Here is a 22333-nt window from a genome sequence, read left to right on the forward strand (position 1 = left end):
CCTGTTCACCTGCAATTTTACTCAATTGACCCAAAAAAGATAAAATGAAAATTCGTGTCTCACGGCTAACATAGAAGGGTGAAATGGAATAGAGAAGCCCTAACTCGATTTCCGAGAGAGAAAGAAAGAGAGACCTTCAGTGTCGATGGGATGATAGTAATCGAAAGCAAGGTTGTCCTGGGTTGGAAGAGAGTATTTGTAATCTGTTTCATCTCTACGAGACTTTCTCCTCAACTTTCTCGTCAGATTTAGAATCATCTTACCCTCTCTCTCTCTCTCTTGCTCGCTGGCTCTCTGATTTGGTTTTGGCTGTTCTGTCTCTACTTTCTATTACCGATTATTCAACTGTTAGAGGCTTAATTTATCATGGGTTTGGATCCCTATTCTGTCCATCGATTCTGCGGTTTTTGAGTTCTTCTTCCCCATATAAGATTACCCCATAATTGAACGATAAAGAAAAGTTAAGAACCCTGCCTTGGTCGTGGACGTTTTTCGACGGCTTTGCCGTTCCTGGATTTGTTTCATCCTCTTCTTTTTTTTTTGTGTGTGCAGAGGAGAGAGAAATAGAAGAGTTGTAGATTTTTTAGGGTTTGAATGAGGTTAGCTATGGGTTATATCGCCAGTACAGTCGTCGCACTTCGGGGATGGGCCTCAGAAGATTGACATCCTGAGAAGTTGCAGAGGACCAGAACCAGAACCCTAACTTGATTCGAGTAACAAGGCAGGGGAAGGGTTGGGAATGGGGGTGGTAAGCTCACACCCCTAACAGGGGTATAATAGTCATTTTAGGTCATGCATTACCAAAACCGTACCACTTAACGGGACTGATTTAACAGAATGGGGCTGATTGTAACAACTTATCAAAACTCAAGGGGTCTAGCTGTATAATTTAGAAACACAGGGGGTTGTTCTGTATTTTATACAAACCTCAGGAGGTGGCACTGTAATTTTCCCAAAAAAAATTTAGTTTTGATGATATCAGCTCTTTGAAGTGCAGGATCAAAGCTCAGTTGCTAAGCAACGAAATAAGAAATGAGGTTGAAAGAAAGGATGAACCAGGTTAGAGAAATTGTTGGAAGCTTGTGAGCCGCAAACCATTTGGTCCACCTCAAGAGGAACCCAACGTCCATATGAGCAGGGAATAAATGAGAGAAATGGAGTTATCTCATGAGAAAGCGACGGATTCCTAATGGCAAGCAAAAAAGACAAGGCAAGGTCAAATCTGGATCCATATTTCCAAGAAATCAAAAGGAAGGTTTGAAAAAAGAGGAAAGCTAGGTTTGAAAACAGAGAAACAGAGTGTTTGGCTATAAATTTCTGCTTTGGGGAGACATAATGGGTTTATCCCATCCCCTCCCCAAAGTATTTGGCATTTGAGTGAGCAAAAAAAATGGCTGCAAGCATCTATTCCATTGCACAGCATTTAGCTTTAATGATATCAAATGAAGCTGATTTCCTCTTTGGAGTACAAGATCAGGCCCAATTGTTAAGCAACGAGATCAGATTGATGAGTTCTGCATTACGAGACGCGAGCGAGAAACGCCGCACAAGAAATGAGGTGGAAGAATGGCTGAACCAAGTTAGAGATGTTGTCATGGAGGCCGAGGATGTGATTGACTTCTTCTTCTTTCGAGCAGGGAGACAACGGTACAGAAATATCCTTACCAGGTACATCTGCTACCCCAATCTACTATATAATCTCCACAAATTTGGGAGGGAAATTGAAAATTCCAATAAAAAGATTAACCAGCTTTCAGTTAGGAGATCTATGCTGGGCCTTGCAACTACAGAGGCAGGGCAAAGTTCAGTTGATATGAACAGGAATAAACAAGATCCGCCTTTTCTTCGGGTAGATCGTGTCGAAGAATTCTGTGTCATCGGATTGGAAGAGGAAGAGAAAAAAATAGTAAACAAGTTGTTGGTACAGTGGATGGAGCCCCAGCGGCCATGTTCTACTGTTGTTGTTTCAATTGTAGGAATGGGTGGCAGTGGCAAAACCACCCTTGCTAGAAAAGTCTACAAAAGGATTGATGTTAAGGAACATTTTCAGACTCGTGCTTGGATTTCTGTCTCTCAACAATATAGAATAAAAGATCTTCTCCTGGTCATTATAGAACAGATCAAGCCCCTCACCTCTAAGGAGAAGAAGGAGCTAAATGTCGAAAGCTTGATCCATAGGCTCAAAAGTCACTTGAGAGAAACAACCTACCTAATTGTATTTGATGACTTATGGAGGCCTGAAGACTGGGACATGTTGAAACAAGCACTTCCAGTTCAGGGAGAAGGTTTTCAAAGCAGGGTGCTGGTTACCACTCGCAATGAAACCGTAGCTAGATGTGCAGACCCCTCCACAGATCCCTATTTCCAGCGCCTTTTGAATGAAGATGAGAGTTGGAGTCTCTTCCTGACAAAGGTGATGGGCAGTAAGTATTATTCAGGTTGCCTTGAAGATTTGGAGGATTTGGGGCAAAAAATTGTTCACAAGTGTCATGGATTGCCACTGGCCATCGTAGTATTAGGTGGTCTCTTATCCATTAAACCGAAGACACATATTGTCTGGTCCAAGATTCTTGATGGTGTAAATTGGGAGCTAAATCAGAATGAACGGAGTTGCCAACGAGTATTGGCTCTGAGCTATACTGACCTACCAGATCATTTGAAGCCTTGTTTCCTCTATGTAGGTGTTTTCCCAGAAGACTCTGAGATCCCACGTTATAAATTGATATGGTTATGGGTGGCAGAAGGTTTCATACAACCAAGGGGACGCTTGACGATGGAAGATGTGGCCGAGGATTACTTGGAGGAGCTTATCCAACGAAGCATGATCCAAGCAACAGGTCGAAGTTATGATGGACGTGTCACAACTTGCCGTATCCATGATCTTGTCCGAGATCTAGCAATTTCAGAAGCTAAGCAAGAGAGATTTCTTGAAGTTGTTGGGAGTTATAGTGAGAATTTGATGATTTCCCCAAATAAACCTCGTCGGCTTTCCATCATTGAATTTCCTGGAGGAATGCATATGCATGATAGTCCAACAAATGCTCTAAACCAAGGTACTACAGCACCACCACCAAATCATCTCCGTTCCTTATTGTGCTTATCTGGAAATATTGAGAGAAACATGTGGGTGAAGAAGTCTCTTTATGGAGCCATGAAACTACTGAGAGTCTTAGATCTAGAGGGTGCGCCTTTAGGTTCTATACCTAGTAGGTTGCTCAAGCAGATTGGAAAACTCATCCTCCTTAAGTACTTGAGCTTCCGTGAGGCCAACATAGAAAAACTACCATCTACAATAGGGGACCTGCAAAATCTACAAACATTGGATTTACGTTATACTTGTCTCAGTGAGCTGCCTATGACCATAACGAAACTGCAACAGTTAAGACATCTTATTTTCCGTAGTTATACTGTAGAGGCGTGTCAGAGCTTTGATTGCCCTCTCGATCATTTGATGAACCTGCAGACACTTGTGCTAAATGAAGGAAAATGGATACAAGGTAAGCTCGACAAGTTGAGTAATCTTAGAGAGCTATGTATAGTGTCAACTGGATCTTTGTCTCCATACAAAGAGGCATTGTTAAGAGCCATCCCCAAACTGAACCGCCTTCGGGGCCTCTGTCTTGTAGGAGACCAATCAAGGTTCCAAAGTAATGACGAGGCACAAATCCTTCCTGCTTCATTTTCTGACCACTTGGAGCTCTATCATATGATTTTAATAGGAATAACTGGAATCCGAGTTTTTCCTTCAAATCTCACTACCTTGGCATTGAGTTTACAGAGAGGACAAGGGATAGACGAACTGATGGCAACTTTAAAGAAGATACACAAACTAAGGAACCTTAGCTTGTATGGTGCATATCTAGGATCCAAAATCATTTTCTCAACCGGTGGGTTTCATAAACTTGAAGAATTGATGTTGTTTAATTTATATGACTTAGAGGAGTTCACAGTGGAAGAAGGAGCATTACCGAACCTAAAAGTTTTAAAGATTGTAGGTTGTGGTGGGTTAAAAAGGCTTCCACATGGGTTGAAAAAAGTGGTCACTCTTCAGGAACTTATCTTGTCACATATGTCAAAAGAGCTTGAATACAGGGTCCAAAAAGACACTGGAGAAGATTGGGAGATCATTAAACACATACCCTCCATTGAAACCAAATCAGTTTTTAGGGTTTCAGGTTTTCTACATGAGTTTGGTCAATGGTGCTAATCCTTTGATCCTTAAGATTCGTTTCTTTTATAGGATTCATTCTATATTGTTCTCTAAGGATTAGTGGGTAAAGTGTTTATTCATAAGTAATTCCTTATTTTTCAATGTAATAATAGAACTTCCTGTGTGCCACATTTTTTCTTGTTCCACAGCAAGTTGTTTTTTTCTTAAAATTTTATGAAAAAGAGACAATATATATTAAGAGGATAGCAAATTTGTACAGAGTTTATACACAAAAGGAGCCTTCTGGGCCCAAAAGGCTTCTTTTGTGTATAAACTCTGTACCCCAGAGCTTTGATGCCACTCTTGATCACATGACGAACCTGTAGACACTAATGCTATGTGAAGGTAAATGGATGGGTAGCATGGACAAGTTGACTAATCTGAGAGCGTTAAATATAGGTTCAGATAGAAGTCTCTCTCCATACAAAGATGCATTGTTAAATGCCATCTCCAAATTGAACCACCTTCGGAGCCCTTCCTGAGGCATTAGTTCTTCCAATTTCATTTTCTGACCACTTGGAGCTCTATCATATGGAATTAGAAGGCATAATTGGAATTCGAGATTTTCCGTCCAATCTCACCACCTAAATATTGAGATTTCAGAGGGGACAACAGATAGATGAACTGATGGCAAACCTAAAGAAGCTACCCAAGCTAAGGTGCCTCATCTTGTTTCAGGCATATATGTGGGATCCAAAATCATTTTCTGATGGGTTGAAACAAGTGGCCACTCTTCAAGAACTTACCTTGTCATATATGTCAAAAGAGCTTGAATATAGGGTCAAAAAAGACACAGCAGAAGACTTGGAGATCATCAAACACATACCTTCCATTGAAACTAATTCAAAATAGACTAATTCAGAATGGATGAAGAATTTTCAACATTTTTTTTTATCAATGGTGTAGATCCTTTGATTATTGAGAATCGTTTTCTTTGTATGAATCTTTCTATGTTCTTGTCCAAGGATTAGTGGGTAAAGCTTTGTGTCCGATATTATAATGTCTTTATTTTTCTATGTAATAATAAGAGGAAAATGTTCTTTGTGTTGAGGGCATGTATGAAACTAAAAGAGTGAAATTAAGAGACAAGAGAGAAAGAAATCGTGGGGAAGGACGAGTCGTCTTCTTTCCTTGCGTCAATAACCCATAAACGGAAAACCAGAATTATTACGAGATGATGGCAGATTAATGCAAGAAGATGTTTTTAAAAGTCGTTGAAAAGTTCGTGTAAGATTAGGAAAAATTCGTTTGAAACGTTCGTGCATACTGATTTAAAAAATTCGGGCAAAATTTGAAAGATACGTTTTAGGTTTAAAAAATTCGGGTAAGGTATGAAATGAATGATAAAAAAAAGTTCGTTATTGTTTGAAAAGTTCGGGTAGGTTTCACAAAATTCAGGGGAGGTTTGGAAAGTTCGGCTAAGGAGAACCTTGATATGGAAAAATAAAATAAGAAAGAAATTCTTGAAGCTCGTTGATGGCAACTTACTAGTAAACAGAATCAACGTCGTCGAGAAAAACTGCAGATATGATACGCTTTGTCGCCATTATAAGAAATCAGGGATCTTTTTTTCCTTCAAGCCAGAAACTCCAATTGTAATGAAAATAAAAATCGCAGTAATAATTATTACGGTTGCTTCAAACGTCAAGCGAGAATTCTATGGTTCCCATTGGAAACAGCGGAAGTGGGAGAAAGGAGAAGTTCTGCTGCAGGAGACAGGAGACGATTAAAATTAGGGTTTTGCTTCAGCTGGGACTCTGGGACTGGGAGCGATAGGTCTGTCTCTGGTCATCAACTTAGAGATAATCACATATAGAGACTAATGGGCTGCTGGTTTTGGACCATGGAGGGGAAAGGAAGAGTCAATAACCCAATACGGAAAATCTCTCTTAATCGAACTGAAATTTGGGATTAGTACCTGATTTAACAAGAAGATAGTGTGAGAGAATATCTAAGAAGGACGATAATGGCAGAATGGGGCCTTGCTGGAAGTGGGAGGGAGGGGGAAGGATAGAAAATAAAAATACCAGAGGGGGTTTTTAAAATGTTCGACTATGGTTTGAAAGAATAGTTTATGATTTAAAAAGTTCGGCTGAAGGTATTCAAAAGTTCGCTCAATGTTCTAAAATTCGGTTAAAAGTTCGAATCTGATTTCAAAAAATACGTTGTAACCATTGGTTTTGTTGTTTGAAAAGTTCGTGTAGGATTTGAAACGTTTGTGCTTGAAAAGTTCGGTTAATATGGAAAATATTGACGGGCAACAAACAAAATAGGAAAAAAAAAACAAGAAAGATATACCCACCACCAAGCCACCCCATGAAGCTCGGTGAGAAGGGAATCATGAACACCTTCGTTGATGAAATTCTACGCACAATTTATTGGCAACAGAATCAACAAGGGATGGTCATTATTCAGGGGTGTCAATCGATCGGTTTGGTTCAATTTTTTTCGATTTTATTGTGGATTTTAGGGAAAGGGAAATCGAAATCGAACCAATAAGGACTTCTTAGTTTCGGATCAGTTTTGGTTTTGGTACGGTTTGATTTGGTGTCGGTTTCGATTTATGATAACAGGTTGATAACGGTTTGGATTCGATTCGATATCGGGTTTTTTAAACAAGCTGGATTTGGTTTGTGCCTATTTTCTTCTCTTTCTCTTTTCAACTACATAAAATATTTCATTAGCCTCACATTTAAAAAGGAGATCAATGGAACAAACATTGTTACAAATCAATTTCCCTATTTTCATAACCTCATACTCATTGATTTGTAACAATTTTCCTTACAACCATAAATTTGCTCATTAATATTGAAATCAATTCAATTATTCATAACCTTATACTTATAATTTTTGTATTGGTTTCATTCGGTTCGGTTCGATTTTCGATTTGTTATCGATCGGTCCGATGTGGTCCGATTTTCAATCGATCCTGTCATACCCCAATCCAATAAGGATCGGTTCGATTCGGTCTCGGGTTTTTTTTCGATCGATTTTAATGATTCGGGCTAGAATTTGACACCCTACTTGCCATTATATGTTGAAATCAGGAGGGATCATTTTTCCTCTTCAATATTTTTTTTGGGGGTGTGGGGGTGTGGTTAAACTTCCTTTTCAAACCAGTGATATTCCAATTGCATAGATTTTATCGATAGATCTATAATCAGAGAAATTGTCCAGTAAATTATAATGAAAATCATAGTAATAATTGTTAGGGTTGCTTGAAGCTTCAAGTGAGGATTCTCTATGGCTCCCGCTGGAGACAGCGGAAGTGGGAGAAAGAAAGAAGGATATGCTCTGCAGGAGACAGGAGGAGACGATTAAATTAGGGTTTTGCTTGAGCTGGGACTGTGGGAGCTATAGTTCTCTCGAATTTAGCTCCTCTTCAGGGAGGCGTGCTCCCAGGGTGCTACCAGGGGGCATCCAGCGGTTGAGCTGTGCCGCACATATCTCGATGCACATCTAGGGATATGTGCGGCACAACCCAATGGCTGGCAGCACCCTGGGCTTTCCCTGCTCCCTGGAGACAATCCTGATCCAACCTTGGTCTCTCTCTGGTCGTCAAAGTTAGATAATCATACATATACTGAGAGACTAATGATGGGCCAATGGCGAAACTGGGTTACTCTACTCTGGGCCACTGGTTTTTGACCTTGAAAATGAGCAGGTCATGCACCTTTGTGTTCTATTTTTTAAAAAATGAAAATAATCAAGTCACATCAGAGTTTGGGAGAGAGAGAAATGGTCAACTAAGTAAGTCATTGTTCAATTAATCCAAGATCTTTAAAAACGCCAAAAAAAATAGAAACATGCTTTAAACGCGTTTCAAATGAGAGTGCCTGCCATTTGCTGTTTTTTCCCGTATGTTTGAGAAACATATGGCAAAACGTGTGTAAACTGGTAAAAAACAGGAACACATTGAAAACTCATTTAAACGCGTATTTGCTAACAATGGTTGAGAGTTTCTTAAACCGTGTAGGTCCCTCCCTCCTCCTTTGGAAACATAATGGAAAAATATCACCTCAATTTGCCTGCCCATCAATTTCCTCAATTCCCTCTAATAAAGGGAGGTGGACCCCACCCCGGGCAGGGGGTAGGGTGGTCATTTTTGTCCCCCTATTAGATGGAATTGAGGAAATTGAGGAGCTGGCAAATTGAGGGGATAAAGATCCAAACATAATAATCATCAGTTGAATTTTGGTTTTCAAATTGTTGGGTTGAAATCGATTAAAATCGATAAATCGTTAAAATGGTTAAACATGATAAATAGATTAAAAACATATTTTATAAATCATATAAAAAAATTTATATAGTTTTTTAGTTAGACAATTTGAGTGTGGATGCTTGATCATGGGGGATCTTTATCTTCTCAGGTTCCTTGCTCAGTACAGTTCATCAGGTTCCTCTCATAAGGGGCAAAATGACCACCATACCCCCTGCTCGGATGGGATCCACCCCCCTTTAATTAGAGGCACTAGGAAATTATACCGGACCGAGAACTTGAGAGGATAATTTTCCCATCATGAAACTTTCTTAGGGAGCGCTTATATCTATTCAAATATAGGTGTTCCCAATTGGGTTTAGAATTATGGGTCATTTTTTTTGGCAAGGGTGGCCCAGGTCTTTAGTTGATCCGTTTACGAATTTTTTTTAATCAAATTCAATTAACAAACCAAAATTGATAATAACCACATAACTGAACTGATTAATTAGTTTTGGTTTGAAATCATAAAACCGATTATAATTGGTTCAATTTAATTAATGTCCATGTCATTGTGAATCAAATCGTTGAACCAAATCAAACTGAACCAATTAAACAAAACCAAACCGTGTGGGTCCTCTTCTCCAGATGAAGAGAGGAATCCAATAATACGCTATGAGCAGGAAGTAAAGATGAGGAGTGGAGAACTCATGAGCTAGAAACCGAACCTTAGGGTTTTAAGGATTCTACAATGTAGTGCATTAAAAAGGCTTCCACCTGGGTTGAGACAAGTGGTCACTCTTCAAGAACTTAGCCTTGTCACATATGTCAGAAGAATTTGAATACAGGGTCCAAAAAGACACAGGAGAAGATTTTGAGATCATCAAACACATACCCTCCATTGATACTAAATCAGGATTTTCGGTGTTCATTATCAATGGTTCTGAACCTTTGATTCTTAAGATTCTTTATTTTTGTATGAATCTTTTTATATTGTAGTATAAGGATTAGTGGGTAAAGCTTTGTGTTGGATGTTATGTATATTTATTTTTATATGTAATAATAGGAAAAAGGGAACGCACCACCCTAGGCGTGTGCGGTGCACCTTCCCCTATTGTCAAGTCAAACATAGTGTTATTGGTGAAGCCTGATCTCCGTCCATAAAGTGCTAGGGTGATTCTTTGTTGAGATCTTTTATTTGATATGTATTTCATCTTATGTTGGTTCAGGTCCGAACCAGACTGGGTGGGTCTCTAATAGGTCTCTAGGGGCAGTTTTATCATTTTGAGAGATGGGTGAGTGAGGATTTGTATTTGCTTCACAAAAAAGTGGATTCGTACTATTGCTTGGCTGTGGATGTAGCTTATTTCTTGGGGGTGAACCACGTAAAATCTTGTCATGTATGTATGTGATTTCTCTTTCCCTTTGCATTTCTTCTAAAAAATCATTATTTAGTTGCGTTGTTTTTCTAACACATAGGCGGTGCGAAATGAACGCCACCCCTCCAGGAATTTCTTCCTTTCCAGGGTGGCGGTCTTTTCGCATGCCCATGATTGAACGCAGGGACAGCGCACTGCACATACTCCGGTCCGTAGCGTTCTTTCTCTCATAATAATAAAAGGAAAAATGTTCTTCACTCTAAGAGTGGAGGTTTCATTAGCACCTCTCTCTCTCCATATATTAACGAATTGTCGTCCTCCCTCTCACCCTGTAATTGGTGGGTTCCCGTTAACTGTCAGCATTAAGAACCCTCACCCAATAATGAAATTTTGGTTGGATCATTTACCTTGAATTCTTAATGCACCGGTACCACACTTTTAATGACTTATGGCAAAACTGAAATGGATAAATAGTGTCGACAAGTTAACTAATCTGAGAGAGGTATGTATAGTGTTAGCAAGAAGTGTATCTCCATACAATTATACAAAGAGACATTGTTAAATGCCATCCCCAAATTGAAACACCTTCGAGGCTTCAGTATTGAATCTCAGAAATTGGGTGTATTGCACGATGACTTTGCAGCATTACTTCCTATTTCATTTTCTAACCATTTGGAACTCTTATCATATGAATCTGGATGGAATAATAATTGGAATCCAAGATTTTCCATCAAATCTTACCACCTTATCATTGAGTAAATTTTTAGGAAAAGGGGTAGATGAAATGATGCAAACCCTAAAGAAGCTACCCAAACTAAGGTGCCTCATCTTGGAAAAGGGATTTCTGCACAAATTCACTTTCTCTACTGATGGGTTTCATCAACTTGATCAGGAATTGGCGTTTATTGATATATATGATCTAGAATCTTTCATAGTGGAGGAAGGAGCATTGCTGAAGCTAAGGATTTTAAGGATTGTAGACTATAAGTTAAAAAAGCTTCCATGTACGTTGAAACAAATGGTCCACTCTCCAGGAACTTACCTTACCATTTATTATTTCAAGAGAGCTTGAAAACAAGGTCCGAAAAAATGTAGGTATTGTTAAATCACCTTGGAAGCATCCTCAGCCATATGATTTTGGTCAATGGTGTTGATCCTTTTGATTCTTAAGGCTCGTTTCTTTCTTTGAAGGATCCAATTCTGTATTGTTGTCCCAAGAATTAGTGGGTAAAGCTTTGTGCCAGTTATAATGTTCTTATTTTTCCTTGGATTAACTATGGAATTTTGATTGTACAATTTACTTTTAATGCTAAATTCAATAGTGCAAATTTTTCTTTAGGAGTGGGTTCCCATCTACGTCACTGTGAATAGGAATCTGCATGTCACACCAATAATGGTGTAAAAATTGATATCATCCATGTGGGGCTCACATGATCAAAGTAGGGGAGAGAAAATAAGGGTGTTGAACGGTCCGGTCTGATTCGATTCCACATGTTTAGGGGTAAAAATTGAAACTAAACCGTTTAACTAAATGGTTTCGAAAGCAAAACCGAATCATTTATAAACGATTTCATTTTAAAGTGTTTCATTAAGTTTATGTCTTTGTGTGCAAAAAGAATGTTTAATCTCTAGTGAAATCGTAAATCGGATCTCAATCAATGCTTCTGTGCGCATTTTCATTGGCTAACGCATTGTCGCAGGGATTACATGAAAAATTTATTGAATTAGGGAACATCTATCACATTGAAAATTGAAAATTCCATCTATGCAAACTTTGACATACGAGAACCATATGTGCACCCCAAGGTATACGAACCTAAGTTTGACTCAAAAAAAATAAAAAAAAAAATTCTGCATTTATAGAGCTAAAAAATTACATAATAATAAAGTAGAGAATATATATAATTAGAATGGGAAATGAAATAAAATGGAGTAATCAGCAGTCGTAAAATTGGATATGAATCAATCAAGCTGAGAAGAAACCGTCAATAGCAGCGAGACCGAGGAAAGGTTTGAAGAGCCCCCTGGACACAAGAAACCTCATTGAGCCTCCGAGAAAGAAGAGAGACGAAAGAAACCATGTGGGCCCTCTCGCCTTGGATCCCATCTGGTCTTTCAGAGATCCTGTTCCTCCTCCTCTCGTACTCCTCAACGATCAAAAGAGCGATATCCGCCATTATACTTCTTCTTCCTTCCTGTAAAATGCTTCAATGTCGTAGCAGAGAACTGAATTTTCTGTGTGGATTGTGAATATGTAGAAGTTGTTCCTCTATCCCTATATATACGACGTTGTGGGGTGGGTGGGTGGTGGTATCTGGTGAATTTGGATTGACGCGCGCCGCCCATGATTCTGTGGTCGGTTTTTTATCGCCTCAACATGCGGTGTTTTCATCTTTTTTATGAAAAAAAAAAAAGTAAAGGCCTTATCCAGATAGATCGTAAGGCAGTGGTAGGAAAAAAAAGGCATTATGATAAATTTTTATCCTCTCAAGTGTGGTGCATTGGGGAGTGATTTTTTTTTATCTTCTTTTGAGTGACCGGTTGGATTATCAAGTGTGATACTATTGATGGACGCACGAGAAAAAACAAACAGTATCCAGTAACCCACGTTGATTGGGCAGAGGATAGTGTGATTTCCAACAATTTTTTGTAGGGAAATTTTCAATGCCACCCCCTCAAATGGACCAATATTTTAATGCCACCCCACTAAGGGCCAATATATCACTTTGGGCCCAAAAACTAACGCAAATAAAGAGAGTTAACTAAACAAAAGTAAAATGTCTAAACTACCTTTTATTCCCAAAACATAAAAAACCCATCCCCAACCTAATCTTACCGTTGGGAGTTCAAACCTCTGAAATACCCAGGGCAGCCGAGCTTTCATTGCTTCCATATCTGCGACCAGCACACTAGAGAGACCACAAACACAGATTCTTCAACCTAGGGGTGTCAATGGGTCGGATTGGGCCGGGACTGCCCTAAACCCTGACCCGACCCTACAGGCCTTAACCTAAACCCTGATCCTGACCCGACCCTGCCAGGGTCAAGAAACCCTCAACCCAGTCCCGACCCTGTTAGGGTCGGGTTGGCCCTGACCTTGATTAATAGGATTGAGAATACATCCATATAAATAATCCATGTTTGGAAGTCCTACATGGGTTTGCTATGGGCCCCCCTAATGTTAGATAATCAAAATCACAATCACTAGTGGCAAAATAGTAAGTAGCTTGAAGAATTATAAGAACACTAGTAGGATTGTAAATGAACAGAAACTAGTAGTGTATTTGGGCAGGCAAGAATGAAAAGATAAAGAAGGGATTGTAACTAATGTGAAGGGTCACACTTGGAACAAAGCAAAATAATAGACTAAGTAGAGAATAAGGAATAAAGGGAGGGGTATTAAGGGAAATAAAACAAATAGGGGTTTGAATTAGACTCACGATTGAAGTCTTCTTCAACCTTCAGCTAGCAGAACCAGGCGGAACAGGGCTTCAATCTTCTTGAGAGATAGATCTCTCTCATCTGGAGGTCTTTTGTTCTGAAATTTTGAGAGTAGCAACCACACCTCAAGGCCTCTCAATCCTCAATAGCATAAGCAACCAATAGGAATACACGCAAACAACAACTAGGTAAAAGAAGAAAGAAGAAGGAAATCAGTGGAGGGAGGAGTGCACGCAAGGCTCTTGGCAACCATCGGTTAACCCAAAAAAAATTTCATTCCAAAACTCTCAAATTTGAGTATCGGTGGATTACAATGGTATTTAAAGAAAATAATTGAATACTCCTACTCTAAAACTGAAACAAGAAACCCTAATTAAAACATAAATAGAATTAGACTCTATTATGGACTCAACTAAACAAACTTCAACTCAAACTCTGCTTCTTATCCAACGCCTATCTGCATCATTGTACCTTCATGTTGTACTCCCTAGTATTCTACCAGAGTACTCACGACTCTCTCTCTCTCTCTCTCTCTCTCTCTCTCTCTCTCTCTGCCGAAATCCATGAACAAATATTGTTGGAAGCAAACCAGCAGAGAAAACGAACGCAAGAACTCGACACAGGTAAGCAGCTTCCTTGATCTTCACTGAAGCTTGATAGCAGGGAAGGATGAAGACGAAGCAGGGAAGGAACACGATGGAGGCACGAGCGTCGAGCGGCGGCTTTTCGGATCTGGATAAGTGAAATAATGAAAAGGAATTTAGATTTTAAGGTTTACTATTGGCTTTTTGTCTTTTCCTTTATAATATATACATTAATATATAATATTATATACCTAAAACTAATACAGGGTCGGGTCAGGGCCGGGCTCAGGGCGGGTTCGGGCCAGCCGGGCATTATTGACACCCCGACTTCAACCTGCTTCCATCTTCTCCTCTCCATTACATCTCCCTCTCTTGCTCCTGCTATCTACTTCTCTTTCTCCCGCCATCTTCTCTTCTTTCCCCTTGTTGTATCAGAGAACACCCACCCACAGAGCCCTTGCCCACCCAGACCCACTACATACAATTATATGCCAAAATAGCTATTAGGAAACATTAGACAGCCTTTACGGTCTATGGTCTGTGCTAAATCTGAAGTCCTACATCCTAATCCCTCCGCCTTAAATAAACAAGGGAAATTATCAGCGATACCCCCTTTGATAGCCCTTCAAATTAATGCCTCCTCACTAAGCACCAAAATATTTTTGACCCCAAAACTAACGGGGTTAACTGAGTGTAATGTAAATGACTAAAATATCCTCTAATTTCCTGTGAAGGGAAAATAGGGCACCCACCTCCATCTTCCATCCTTGCGATCAGCACACCATAGAACTTGCAAGTGTCCGGCTAAATCCCAAGAACTCCACTCGATTCATGCCCCCGTGCTTCCCGAGAATGAATGAATGGCCTGCATCTCCGTATCTCACTTGTCTCATGTACTCTGCTCTCATTTTAGCTGGGGTCGTAGAATGATTTGTAATTTCCTGATAAAATTGTTGTTTTTTTTTTCTTTTCGTTTCTCATTAATGTGATTAGAAATAAGGTAATTAGCGATTCTTGTTAAAGTTCTTGAAAAAAAAGAAAATATAATTAAAGAAATTTCTTCACTTTTAGTTCGTATGTGTGTGAGTGGTTCACTTTGTTCCCCCTTTTTCTCTTTTCGTCGTGCAACTATTTTTCCTCAAATGGGGTAGTGTGGTGGAAAGGTAATGTTTTTGTGTTTTTTTTTTGTTTTATTGAAAAAGAGAAGTTTGGGAGCTCTGGAATAGTCCATCGGAATCCGATCCACCGACCACCCACTATTCCGGCAATTTATATATATAGATGGCTGGTGAAGCTGTACTAAACACTTATACGTGTAGATCGGATTTGATTCTCTTCCTTGCCTGTGACTCCAGCAGTGCTATAATGCTTCGGACTTGAGCCTTAAAAGTGATGAGCTCTTCATTGTAAGAACGATAACTTCACTACTTCAGAAATACAGAATGGCGTTAGCATTAAATGGAATTATTTTGCAGATTAATGGAAGCACCTAAACTAGTACAGTAAGTAATAAAAACTGTGTAGGGTTAAATTAGGATGTTAAATCTGGACTTGGAATTAGGGTTCGATTGGAAGAAGAAATCTGGTAATTTCAGAGTGGGCTGAAATTTCACTTCATCAAGTGGTGACTCGATTCTTCTTAAATCTCAATCAATTCATGACATCACCCGAGGGAGTTTAATATGGCAGATTTTTCTGATGAACTTTGAAGGCTTAAACCCTGCTTGGGTATTTTGTCTTCGTTTCCAGAGCTAGGGTTTTAGATATTTTGCTCGAGAACAAGAACAGAATTGGAATGGCAGTCAAAACCATATTACTGAAGCGATTCTTCTCTATTTGTGACCAAATGAGTGTGTGCAAGGGTGTAGAGGTGAGAGATGAGCAGCGGTGACCAATTGCAGAGATGGGAAGTGTTCTTCATTCGATTGAGGAAGAAGAAGATATGTTCAATTATTGTAATGGGAATGGCAAAAATGTTTTTATAAAAATATTAACATGCTGACATCACTCATTAACAGGTAAAAGGTTTTTTCTGTTAATTTTTTAAATTGATAATTTGGGGCTTAGTGGGGTGGCATTAATTTGACAGGCTATTGGGAGGAGGTGTCGCTGATAATTTCCCAATAAACAAAGGGAGAAATAAGACTGTCATCTCAATTAAAAAAAAATTCTCATAGCTTCCCATGTACATTGCCCCAATTATATTATAAAGTCTTCCCCTTTATTTTTAATTATTAGTTTATTACACCCCTCCCCTACAGTTTATAATCTATTACAAACAAACCAAGGTCGTTAGTGTCTGTCTGTTAAGTCGTGATGTGGATTAAGAGTAACAAATTTAATATACGTACAAAATTATGAAAAAAATACATTTTTAAATGGATTTCGGATTATATCGATTTCGGTCTACTTTCTGCTTGGTTTCAATTTTGATTTGGTTTGGTTTTAAGTTTACAATACCCAGCACAAAGCCGATCAACTAAGGATCAGCTCAACTTGTTTTGGGCTAGGTTTGATAACCTTACTTTTGGAACACATTAACTAGCTGACTAACTTTTATTTAAGCTACGATGAAAGAAAATCCATTAACCGTGGAATTTCAGATTCGTACACGTGGGTATTTTGGGAAATAGATAAAAATTCTATAAGGATTTGTGAACCCTAGGATAGTATGATGAACCTTCTCCTCATGCTTAATGAAAACTTTCTCCAGGTTGATTAGTTGATTACTACTGGTTGACATATCATGTGCGTCACCAAAGGAGGTGTGGACCTTTTAACAAGAAAAACAAGGCATCAACCCAAGAATGCAAAACTTGGGATCTGGATCCGAAGGTTATATTTAATTTATCATTTTGTCTTGTAAGCTATGTTTACAGTTTTATTTCTTGGGAATCCATTGGTTTTATCCATCCCCCAGTCAGGAAGACCCTATCATTGGCACGTAAGATAGTATGATCATACTCCATTCCTTGTTTTCGGGTACTTTGTATCCAAACCTTGTGTATCACATGCTACTTATCTGAATGAATTTTTGTTTGCCAACAAAAAAAATAGCAATTCGTTTAAACTTTGTGTGACGATAACCTCATAACACTTTTGTCTTAATAAATGGGAACAAGAATTCCCATGGAAATAACTAAAAACCCTTTCCCGCTATTACGCAGGGTGGATGTCTCCTCCCCTCCCATGTGAGAACCCATTCCCCTAACAATAATAATAAAGGAACAATATTGCCACTTCACAATCTAGGACTTGGCTCCTGTCAATCCGGGCAGCAGTGCTACATGTGCAGTACCAGAGATGAGGCGGTGCACATTTACCGCCTTACCCCTACTAGGGCAAGGCGTTTGGGAACCAAAAAAACCACCCACCCCCCCAAAAAAAAAAAACACCCCCCCCCCCCCCCCCCCCCCCCCCCCCAACAAAAAAAAAACAAACACCCCCCACCCCCCCCCCCCCCACACCCCCCCCCACCACACAAAAACACCCCCCACCCCAAAAAAAAAAAAAAAACAACACACACCCCCCACACCCACCCCCCAAACACACCCCCCCCCCAACCCAAAAAACAACAAAAAAAAACCCAACACAAAAAAAAAACCAAAACAAAAAAAACACACACCCCCCCCCCACACCAAACCAAAACAACCACAACCCCACAACAAAACCCCCCCACCACACCCCCCCACCCCCCCCCCCCACCCCCCCCCCCCCCCCCCCCCCCCCCCCCCCCCCCCCCCCCCCCCCCCCCCCCCCAACAACCAACCCCCCACCCCCCCCCCCACCCCCCCCCCCCCCCCCCCCCCCCCCCCCCCCCCCCCCCCCACCCCCCCCACCCCCACCCCCCCCCCCCCCCCACACACCCCCCCCCCCCCCCCCCCCCCCCCCCCCCCCCCCCCCCCCCCCCCCCCCCCCCCCCCCCCCCCCCCCCCCCCCCCCCCCCCCCCCCCCCCCCCCCCCCCCCCCCCCCCCCCCCCCCCCCCCCCCCCCCCCCCCCACAACCCCCCCCCCCCCCCCCCCCCCCCCCCCCCCCCCCCCCCCCCCCCCCCCCCCCCCCCCCCCCCCCCCCCCCCCCCCCCCCCCCCCCCCCCCCCCCCCCCCCCCCCCCCCCCCCCCCCCCCCCCCCCCCCCCCCCCCCCCCCCCCCCCCCCCCCCCCCCCCCCCCCCCCCCCCCCCCCCCCCCCCCCCCCCCCCCCCCCCCCCCCCCCCCCCCCCCCCCCCCCCCCCCCCCCCCCCCCCCCCCCCCCCCCACCCCCCCCCCCCCCCCCGCACACCCCCCCCCCCCCCCCCCCCCCCCCCCCCCCCCCCCCAAAAACCCCCCCCCCCCCCACGGGCAGTGGTAAGGCAAGAATGTGCACCGCTCATCTCTCGGTGCAGCACACAAAACCCCCCCCCCCCCCCCCCCCCCCCCCCCCCCCCCCCCCCCCCCCCCCCCCCCCCCCCCCCCCCCCCCCCCCCCCCCCCCCCCCCCCCCCCCCCCCCCCCCCCCCCCCCCCCCCCCCCCCCCCCCCCCCCCCCCCCCCCCAGGGCTGTTGATTGACAGGAGCCAAGTCCCACAATCTAATTAGATAAGTTAATTTTGGTGGCTCATTTTATTTTGTACATGAAGAAATATTAAGCTAATGCTTCTCATCGGCCAAGCTTATATTTTCCTCAAATTACCATCATTTAAACCCAGGTTCAAATTCAAATTTAAATTGTGAATCATTTGTCATTTCCATTAAGATGTTTATTGGGGAGGAAATTGAAAAGTTCACCACGAAATCCAACATTTTTAGGGTTTGGGCAGGGTTGAGAGTTAGGATTGGGAAGTGCATTATAGCTAGGGATGTCAATGGGTACCTAAAAATTCGAATTCGATTCGTATTCGTATTCGTATTCGTTTAGGATATCCATATCTGTTTATGGGTATCTGAAGTTTTATTCGAATAATCTGGAAAAAAATTATCCGGTCCGAATAGATATCCAACTGATGGTATAGAGGGTTTTTGAAGATTCAACAATTTCTAAAGAATGAGGAAATGAGAATTATAAGACAAAAACATAGATTGAGAGTAAATCATATCCGTTGGGAGGAGGAAGGTTTGTGTTACACAAGTCAGAGATGCTAACGGGTAGTTGAAAATCTGAATTCGACTCACATCTGTATCTGTTTATGGATAGCTTATCCGGGTAGGAACTATCTAGATCCAATTACATCCGATACGTATCTGATCCGTTTACATCCCTAACTACAACTTGGTATATGGGTTCAGTCTACTGCTATTGTACAAGTCTTGGGAGAAAATTTTCTAATGGGAACTAACAGGGGTCCATAAAAACAAAGTCACAAACTGGCTGATGGTCCTTGTTCACATATAAAAGTCCACAACTACCAAAATTAATGTACAGAACTAAAAGAAAAGGAATGGACAAGTCAAGAAAGTAATGCAGGCCCAAGTGCATTGAATAAAGAGTTGAAATTTTTTTTTTTGGTTAAATAATAAAGAGTTGAAATTGTGTGCACATTTTCTTGCGAGGAAGGGTTTAATAAAGAAGAAACAGAGAGCTGAGCCCCACAAGAAGGGAAAAACTGAGGCGTGAAGATAATATCGAAATGAAGCTGAGGCTCTAACGGAAAGTAGGTTGGAGGCCATAAATTTCTTGCAATTGAGTGAGGAAACAAAAAAAAAAAAAAAATGGCTTCGAGCATCTTGCTCTTTGCACAGAAATTAGCTTTGATGATATCAAATGAAGCTGATTTCCTCTCCGGAGTGCCCGATCAAGCCCAATCACTATGCAACGAGATCAGTTTGATGACTTCTGCGTTGCGAGACGCCAGTGAGAAGCGGCAAACAAGAAATGAGGTGGAAGAATGGCTGAAACAGGTTAGAGATGTTGTCATGAATGCCGAGGATGTGATCGACTTGTTCATCTTTGGAGCAGAGCGAGAACGGCACAGAAACTTCCTGACCAGGTACATCTGCTACCCGAATCAACTACTTAATCTCCACCAGTTTGGGAAAGAAATAGAAAATTCCATTAAAAAGATTAACCAGCTTTCAATTAGGAGATCTAGTTTGGGGCTTGAAACTAATTCAGGGGCAGAGTCATCAAGTTCAATTCGTATGATCACGAATATTGAACAAGGCCTACCGTTTCGTCGTCGGCAAGATAGGGTGGTCGATGATTTCTATGTCATCGGATTTGAAAAGGAAGAGAATGAAATAGTAAAGAAGTTGGTAACACCCATAGTGCCCCAACGACCATGTCCTGCTACTGGTGTTGTTGTTGTTGTTTCAATAGTTGGAATGGGCGGTAGTGGTAAAACTACCCTTGCTAGAAATGTTTACAAACGGAATGATGTTAAAGAACATTTTCAAACTCGTGCCTGGATTTCTGTGTCTCAACAATACGATATAAGAGATCTTCTACCATGTCATCCTAGAACAGATCATCAAGCTTCTCACCCGGCCCTGAGGATAAGAAGGAGGTAGATGTCGAAAGCTTGATCCATAGGCTCTCAACTCACTTGAGAGAAACAACCTACCTAATTGTATTCGATGACCTGTGGAGGCCTGAAGACTGGAACATGTTTGTTGAAACAAGCCCTTCCAGTTCAAGGAGAAGGCTATCAAAGCAGGGTGCTAGTTACCACTCGCAATGAAATCGTAGCTAGATCTGCAGATCCCTCCACAACTCCCTATTTCCAGCGCCTTTTGAATGAAGAAGAGAGTTGGAAACTCTTCCTAACAAAGGTGATGAGCATTAAGGAAGCAGATTGCCCTGAAGATTTGGAGGATTTGGGACGGAAAATTGTCCACAAGTGTCATGGATTGCCACTGGCTATCGTTGTATTAGGCGGTCTCTTATCCGTCAAACCGAGGACACATATTGCCTGGTCCAAGGTTCTTGATAGCGTGAATTGGGAGTTAAATGAGAATGAAGGGAATTGCAAACAAGTATTGGGTCTGAGTTATACTGAGCTTTCGGATCATTTGAAGCCTTGCTTCCTGTATTTTGGTCTTTTCCCAGAAGACCATGAAATTCGGCGTTGTAGGTTGATCTGGCTATGGGTGGCAGAAGGTTTCATACAACCAAGGGGATGCTTGATGATGGAAGATGTGGCCGAGGATTACTTGGAGGAGCTTATCCAAAGAAGCATGATTCAAGTAACAGTCCGAAGTTATGATGGACGTGTTACATTGTGTCGTATCCATGATCTTATCCGAGATCTAGCAATTTCAGAAGCTAAGCAAGAGAGATTTCTTGAAGTTGTTGGAAATGCTAATTTGATTTCCCCAAATAAATCACGTCGGCTTTCCTTGGCCGTTGAACCTGCTGGCCGAGGTGTGTATGGTAATAGTAGTAGTGCAACTAATGCTCTAAATCAATGTACTACTACAACAAATCATCCTCGTTCCTTGTTGTGCTTCTCTTTAGATATTGAGAGAAACATGTGGATGAAGTCTTTTTATGGAACCATGAAACTGCTTAGAGTCTTATATCTACCGGATGTGTATCTAAGTTCTATACCTAGTAGATTGCTCAACCAAATTGGAAAACTCATCCTCCTTAAGCACTTGAGCCTACGTGGTTCCTTCTTAGAGAAACTTCCATCTTCGATAGGAGACCTGCAAAATCTACAAACGTTGGATTTAGGTTCTACTCATTTCACACAACTACCTATGACAATGATGAAACTGCAGCAGCTAAGAAATCTTGTTTTCGCTACTACGCTTGGAGTTGGTCTCCAGGACTTTGATTGCCCTCTGGACCACATGACGAACCTGCAGACACTGATGTTACATGAAGGAAAATGGATGCGTAGGCTGGATAAGTTGACTAATCTGAGAGCACTACTTATAATCTCAGAAGGGAGTCGGTCGTATTCATACAAAGAGGCATTGTTAAATGCCATCCCCAAATTGAACCACCTTCGGGGCCTTTGTCTGACATGTTTCGAATGTAAAGAGGCACTAGTCCTTCCTGTTTCATTCTCTCACCACTTGGAGCTCTATCATATGTATTTGGAAGGAATAATTGGAATTCGAGATTTTCCCTCCAATCTCACCACCTTAACATTGAGTTTTCAGGGAGGACAATTGGTAGACGAACTGATGGCAAACCTAAAGAAGCTACCCAAACTAAGGTGTCTCGTCTTGAGTATGGCAGATCTAGGATCCAAAATTATTTTCTCTGCTGATGGGTTTCGTCAACTTGAGGAATTGATATTGCATAAATTATATGACTTACAGGAGTTGACGATGGAGGAAGGAGCATTACCGAACCTTAGGGTTTTAAGGATTCTACATTGTTCTGCGTTAAAAAGGCTTCCATGTGGATTGAAACAAATGTTCACTCTTCAGGAACTTACCTTGACAGAAGAGCTTGAATACAGGGTCCGGAAAGATACAGGAGATGATTGGGAGATCATCAAACACATACCCTCCATTGAAACCAAATCAAATTCTGTTTTTTTAAGAAATTTTTATTATCAATGGTGCTGATCCTTTGATTCTTAATATTTTTTTTTTTT

General features: G+C 41.6%; 2 protein-coding genes across 3 annotated transcripts; both read left to right on the plus strand.

Moving 5' to 3' along the window:
• Positions 1–1358: 1358 nt before the first annotated feature.
• LOC122668073 (putative disease resistance protein At1g50180) lies at positions 1359–20432 on the plus strand. 2 transcript variants are annotated; one of them, XM_043864623.1, is made up of 2 exons: positions 1359–1412; positions 19516–20432. In XM_043864623.1, exons 1-2 carry the CDS (start codon positions 1391–1393, stop codon positions 20289–20291), a joined length of 798 nt encoding a protein of 265 aa, XP_043720558.1. In that variant the 5' UTR covers positions 1359–1390; the 3' UTR covers positions 20292–20432. The 2 variants fall into 2 exon arrangements, with proteins under 2 accessions (XP_043720558.1, XP_043720559.1); XM_043864624.1 differs by lacking the exon at positions 1359–1412 and adding an exon at positions 1416–1480 and having other exon boundaries at positions 19538–20432.
• LOC122668070 (putative disease resistance RPP13-like protein 3) lies at positions 1391–22333 on the plus strand. Its single transcript, XM_043864619.1, has 2 exons — positions 1391–3250; positions 21378–22333. Exons 1-2 carry the CDS (start codon positions 1391–1393, stop codon positions 22302–22304), a joined length of 2787 nt encoding a protein of 928 aa, XP_043720554.1. The 3' UTR covers positions 22305–22333.

The sequence above is a fragment of the Telopea speciosissima genome, chromosome 7 (genome assembly GCF_018873765.1).
Source record: "Telopea speciosissima isolate NSW1024214 ecotype Mountain lineage chromosome 7, Tspe_v1, whole genome shotgun sequence".
In the NCBI taxonomy this organism is placed as follows: domain Eukaryota; kingdom Viridiplantae; phylum Streptophyta; class Magnoliopsida; order Proteales; family Proteaceae; genus Telopea; species Telopea speciosissima.